The following is a 6,917-nucleotide window of genomic DNA, read 5'->3' as shown; positions in this document are numbered from 1 at the left end:
TAAAAAAAAAAAAAAAAAAAAAAGGAAAAAAGCCCAACACAACTCCTCCCAGACCCAAAGAAACCCCTAAACTAACAAACAAAAAAACTGCACATGCATTTGGCCTTGCTTTTAGTGTGCAGGTACTTCTTATCCTTGTAAAGGAGCAACATCTCCTATTGTGGGAATCCTCACATCTATTTCCAGTAATATCTAATCTGTTATTTAATAAGGGTGATGTTTAAACTTGAGATAGTCACAGTGTGTTCATTAAATGTTGGGGGGGTTAGGTTTATACTCAGATTTTATTTTACTTTGAGCAATCAGTTAAGTCAAGGTAGTTAGAACAACATAAAAATAAAGGCTTTTACACTCTGCATTGCAGTGCTTGCTCTAGGCTTCTCTGAGAAAGGCTTTAGAACCTATTTTTATTACCTCTGCAACTAGAAGGGTGTACTGGACAGCGCCAGTCATGATCTCCAGCATATTTGCATTGCAAAGAAAGTGGCTGCCCAAGATGCTTCCTCTAACAGTTGAGTAAATAACACAGGTCATGTTATCTTAAGAGCCAAAGAGACCAGAGATTATACTTGTTTTGCTAGATATCTTATATGGGGATTAATCAACCTAATGGAATTTAGTATGCATTTTTAGATTCTTCCAAAAAAACCCCACATTTATTTTTGCTAAATGATGTGAATCTTTAGCTTGCTGGAGAGAGATGCCTCTGAAATTCCTCCTGTTGAAATGAAGCATAGCAAAAGCTGTAAGTGTGAATGCTCCTGTGTGCTACTGTTGCTTTATTCCTCCTTCCCCCATTGTTTCAAAACCATAATTTATAGAGGTTATTCTCTTCAATAGTCTATTAAGTAAACAACCTTAATCTAGAAGCATTGAGAGTTTTGCTGTGCTCTTCCCCACATCTTTGAAGATAGCTGTAGCAGTGAAGCAGGAAGAAGGCGTAATAGAATTTAATATTTGACATATTTTAAATAGAGAACATCTGCTTTTTCAAAATGAGATATCTCTGAGTAATTTTCCCCAAACTGTTATTCTCTTAGTACTATACTAAGTCCCTACATAACATTCACTGCACAAAAGATGTAGCAGATAATTCTTCATTTCAACTTCTATAATCTCTCTGGAAGCCAAATACCTATCATGCTAAAACAGTGAAAGTCACCTTGGGGAGAGACTACCACTTCTTGCCTGTCAGCTGGAATGCTGCCATGTATTTAAGGGGGTCTGTTTGTAAGTGGCTCAAGACAACTCGGTAAAGCAAATTAGATGTGTGTTTGCTTTTTTTTTTTTTTCTTTCTTCAGGCACCTTTTATTTTTATCTTTTGAAATGCTAAAAGATTGGAGAGATTTAGGTCACTTTTATTCATTGAAAATTATGTTTTATGATAACAAACTGTGAAATCGATCTGTATACTAAGTTGTTTAATTTTAATTCCATCCATTTGCCTTGTGCTTTCTAATACTCAGCAAGGCCAGATCTTTCCCAACAGTGATTCACTGTTGCTCCCACTTCCTAGAACCAGTGATGGGAAAGTGCTTGTGACTGACACTCTTCAGCTGTGGTGGTGCCAGGTACCCCAAGATGCAGTTCTTTGAGACTCTGCAGAAAATTCAAGGGAATTAGGTAATAAAGCAGGAATGGATTTCAGCTGAAGTTGAGGGCCTTTTCAAAATGTGAAATGTTAAGCTTGAAATTGAAGGGGAGAAATTTGAGCTGTTGTTTTGAAAACCCACGGGGCGAGTTCTTACACAGCATTTAATAGAAAGGTAATAGCTTCAGCCTGCTTGGCCTGATTAATTTTTACAGTCTGTAGTTCAAAAATAAGCTCTCAGAAATGTCAGAATGCTTTTATCCCCATGCATTCCTTCTCATCTGTTTTTTTGTTTTATGACATGGTTTCAACAAAATTTTTAACCCTGTCAGCTTCTATAATGTACTTTATCAAAAAAAAAATGGGCAAAACAAAACCAACCTCAATAACAAAATGGAAGGCAAAATTTTAGGTACTAATAAGGGGACTGCATTTGACTATGATAGCCCACTTCAACTGAAATCTCAGCACTGTCTTTACACCTCTTGTGTCTGACCACTGTGTGCTTTGAGGGATCTTGAACCATCTGCACATGAATCCAGTGAGTCCAGTCGTTGGAGATATTCATGTCTGCTCTCCGATCCTTAAAGAGAAATAACAGGATGAGGGACAGAAAAATACAGAAGCTGTTTTGAAGATGTGAATATTTTCTTTATGGTCTGATGACAAATGTATATTCAGAAATAGAAGTAGTGAAAGTATATTATCTGAAGCTTTATTCTGGTACTCTGAGATTGTAGCATTGAAACAATTAAACACCTTTGATTTGTAATCAGGCTACAAAAACCTCTTTAAACAGATTTTCTTTAGAGATGGAAAGTAAACAGAGGAAGTCAAATTGCGCTTCCTCAAAGTAACTTGTATCTCTAAATTTTTCATTAGAGCATATTTACAGTGGGTTGTTTATGCTAATAAATCTTTCTCAAGATTGGATGCATGTGGAGGATCAGGTGTGTGTCAGATAAGGCAGTCTGCTGGGACTCCCATTTGGAAGAGTTTCCTTTGCTCTGGCGAATGCATCAGTGTTAGGGAAACCACAGAAATGCTGCGAGAGAATTTTACTATGCTCTCAGCTGCTCAAGACTGCCTGTGTTCTTAGAAGAAATACAAATTATTTCCTTGATCTGGGTTTCCCAAAATAAAGATGATTGGTTTCTTAGGTTTGGTTTTTTTGCTTGGAAACCTAATAAATAGACTTTCTTCTCAGTGCTGGCTAATTGCTTCCCTTTATTGTCTGTTTATCACATGATAAATCTATCTCAGTGCCTACCCCCGACAAATGAGGCATGAGTGCAAATACTCCCTCTCTCTCAAAATATAAAGACTTGGTTTGATTGCCCCACGATAACACCTTTAGCATTACTGAATGCTTTTATGATATGAGAAATGTGTACTTTCATGCTTCAGTGAAGTATTACTTTTTATGTGTCTGACAAGGGGGTTTTGATTGTTCTGATTCCTTCCACTCGTTAATAGTGGAAGCATTCGGAAAATAATGTGGTGAGGCTGTGCTAACATTGTAAACTTGTTCTTACACGTGCTGGCTGATGCTGTGTGTCTTTTTGACTAGCCACAGCCATTGAAAACTTGTCTATGCTAGTCTCAAAGACAGGAAAATAAGGCAAATTGGGAAAAACATGGCAAATTTATCTCCTGCATTCTGTGGTCTTATTAAAAAAGAAAAAAGTGTCTGTAAATACTCTGTAGAGTACCAGAGCATGGCAGAAAAACTCATTAAGTGTGACTGATAGATCACAAATCGTGTAGGAGTTGATTTTCAAAGTGTTCTGAAGTTCTGCTTTGTCTTTTTTGTGTACACGTACTGAATATTGGTAAATGATTGTCCTTGCTGTAACATTTCTGAGTTGTGTTCCTTCGTTTTATTTGATGATAACAGTGATTCTCAAAACAAAATTAAAGCAGTCAAAAATGAGCAAGAGTCCAGCACTGGCAGTAGGAATGCAGGGTGAAGACATAGAGCAACAATACCTCCTCTGCAAAGCCTTTTTCCGAGGATCCTGCAGGTCAAAGCTTTGTTCCTTCTTTCCTGCTCTTGCTGCAGCCAGACATGGTGTATTAGCTATCTGGCACTACCTGGTCTCAACAACTTTATGAAAAATTACACGACAAACCATGCATGGCAACATATGTCTTGAAAAGCAAAACTCTGAGTTAGATTTAAAATATTGGGCCCTGTTGAATAGTGCTGAAAGAAGGGAGTTTGTGCGGTTATGTGAGTGCTGCTCTTGGCATCTAGAAAGCTGCCTCTTTGTTTCTTCCTGGACAAAAGTATCAATTTCTGATTCATCAAACTGTTGAAATGCTACCTTCCTTCCTGTTATTCCCATTACTCGTTCCCAAATTCGGGCACTTTGCGTCCAGTTTTGTCATGGCTTTGCAAAACTTGCATATTTCAGGCCTGAGAAATGTTGCTTTTTCTACTCTTAGATCACTTAGGAACATACTACTTTGAATAAAACTATTGTTTCAAACTTGGGTAGGAGAATACTGAGCTGTGTTGACTTGTGTATATCCACTTTACAAAGAGCTACTGTAAGCTATGCCAGCTCTTTTTCTTCTCTAAATACCATGATAGTAGTCATGCTGATAACTGAGTGGAGAGTAGACGTATTGTGCACAGGTAATAAACAAAAACTGCTGCTGGATTCTATGTCATGAAATAAATGTTCAGCTTCAAGTTTCCTTTAGTTATTAAAATGTGTGCTTAAAAAAGAACATTTGGAGGCATTGAAGCTATCATCTTTCCTGATGTTCACATGCTAAGGAAATCCCTTTGGGTTGAAGAGGAAAAATTCTTTCAGCTCTGGTCCAGATTAGATACTAAGGTGATGTTGGTACCTGGCTATGCTTTATTCAGCATCACGATGCTGTTTAATTATGCTGTTGGTGGAGAGCCATTTGTGCTGCATTCAGTCTTGCAGGATTTCATTACTTCATTAGCCTGAAGTATCATTTGCTCACAGATGTCTGTAGGAAAAGAAATGCTGTTTGGGTGGATTTTTTTTCTATTTGGGGTTTCTGTGTGAAAACATCTGGCTAAAGGACATGTCTGGAGTGCTTCAAGAGATATACTCTAATTATTTTGTTTTAGCAGCAGCTTGGCTACTCTGGTGCCAATCTAAATGTTTAAATCAGAGGCTATAGGTCAAAATATCTGTTTGGACTTCAGAGCCACTAAGTGGTCCAGGAATACGTGTTATAGTTACTGTTTGTCTTGATGTATGCATTCATTCTGTGGCTTACATGAAGTGTCATTTACTGATGCTTATTTAGCTCTCTAATACTTTGGAAACCCAAAATATCTCTTAACAATTTTGTTTTGTGATACTCCCCTCACTATGTGTGATACACTCTGGTGGATTGATTTTCCCTCCCATCTTTGTGGGAATACTGTTTTGTTGCTCATTTGGGTTTTTTTACAAAGGGCTGAGAGTCAGCATTTACTAGGGTTTAGGGTAACTTTTAATAGGTTGAAGTAACTTTATGAGAGTTAGGATGACCAAGGATAGATTGGCTTTTGCTGGACTTTGTATTCTCCCCTAAGGATCTTTTGCCAGTCACTCTGGAAGACAGGACAAAAGTTGATGGACCCCAGATACCAACCAAAACAGAAGGTCCTTTGCTAGTTTGTAAATAGTAGTGGCTTTTGTCCGGCACTGTCTTACACAGATTACCAGACCTTTCCCATGAAGACAGAACATTCTTGGAATGTCATGAGGAGTCTTTGTTCTTACCCTTTAGCAAGAAACCCTGAACCCAAGTGCCCTCTGGACACTACCATTTCCAGTTTTTGTCAGTTATGTAAAATAGTCTAATTCTATCTGTGTTGAAATGAAATGTGATTTATAGGAAGAAAAGACAAAGATGTATTTGTGTTCAGATTTTTCTTTAATGTTTTAAACAACCTTGTCTAGCCCTGTATGTTTAGGGTAGTTGCAGTTGCAAAAGCTGTGTGGCATCAGGGTTCATTATTGCAAACTTGTTAGTCACCAAAATAATGGAATGGCAGCAACTACCTGTTGGGCTTGTGTGGTGATGGTTGGATTTAAGCATATCTTAAAAGATAAAGTAGTTGTGCTGTCTAGAAGCTTGAAGCCCAAAACATTTCTGTTTGAGAACATGGTTTCCTGAATGATACTGCTAAATTTGAGCTCTATCAAGTTACACAGTGATATAAATTTGATCCAGATCAAGCAGGAGCATGTGGTGTTTATGATAATTGTGGGAGGACAGACTTCTCAGCATCGGAAAATCTGCTCTAGAAAAGGTGCTCCGGAAAATATTTTGGGTGAATTTGAACTGGTGTGATGACTTTGCATTGCTTCCACGCCCTGTCACATGGCTGCAGTGTTTTTGATTTGGTACTAACAGCACCAGAGTGTGCTTAACTCTGGCTCCATGACCTCTCTTTCAGCTTTTTACAGAAATACTTTTCGCACTATTAAATCCTAAACCTAAATGTGAAACTCATGAGTTACACCAGTGCTTCCATGCAACAGACGTGTCACTCTGTGATGCTCAATCCCCGTATTACTGTTCTGGCTCCCTGTTTGTCTCATCACGTTGTGTGGGAAGGAGAAAATTAACGTATTTATTTGCTGCTTCTTCACAGGTTACCAAAATGGTCAAAACAGTCACCACCAGAACAGTGCGTCAGGTGCCACTTGGGCCTGATGGCCTGCCATCAATGGATGGCTCATCTCCGATGGGCAGCTACACAGATTCAATAGACAGAAGGTACATGAAGAATGGGGAGCGGTACATCACACCACAGGCATCATCCACATTAACCAGATCTTACAACAGCTACAATGATTCTTACCCTGAAAGCCACGAAGGCCAGTATCGCCCTTATATTGGTCATGACGGTTACGGAGATCTGTCTGATAACTACGGCAGCTTGTCTCGTGGTGTCAACTACCGTCCTCGCTATGCCTACATGCCAGGAAACAGTTACAGGCCAGATGATGGTAGTTTCACTTTGCCAAGCAGAAGGGATAACTACGGTCCTGTAGCCCAGCCTCAGGTGCCAGTGGGTAGCAATGTTGACTTGAACCGCTCCCAGCCAGAACGTTTCCAGCCAGAGCCCTATGGACTGGAAGATGATAACCGCAGCCTTGGAGTAGATGATGAAGGATATGAACTGGATCCTGATTACTCCACTGTGAACCGGAGGACATCTGCAGGTGTGCCAGAGAGAGGAAGACCTCACAAAGGAAGGTAAAACCGATTTGTTTTTTACAGTGCTAATCTGCAGCTGTTTTACTTATTATAAACATGTACATTTGAACTTTTAATACTCCT

General features: G+C 39.0%; 1 protein-coding gene across 11 annotated transcripts in view; it reads left to right on the top strand.

Moving 5' to 3' along the window:
* The window catches only part of ARVCF (ARVCF, delta catenin family member), a 287,342-nt gene that overhangs the window by 192,291 nt on the left and 88,134 nt on the right, over nt 1–6,917 (top strand). For all 11 annotated transcript variants that reach the window (XM_026859522.1, XM_026859519.1, XM_026859513.1 and 8 more), the window contains one exon: nt 6,226–6,833. In XM_026859522.1, the coding sequence (XP_026715323.1) occupies nt 6,226–6,833 (608 nt within the window). The remainder of the gene's footprint in view (nt 1–6,225; nt 6,834–6,917) is intronic.

This window comes from Athene cunicularia (genome assembly GCF_003259725.1).
Source record: "Athene cunicularia isolate RWA chromosome 15 unlocalized genomic scaffold, athCun1 chr15_part1, whole genome shotgun sequence".
Classification (NCBI taxonomy): domain Eukaryota; kingdom Metazoa; phylum Chordata; class Aves; order Strigiformes; family Strigidae; genus Athene; species Athene cunicularia.
This window is presented reverse-complemented; position numbering and strand designations above follow the sequence as displayed.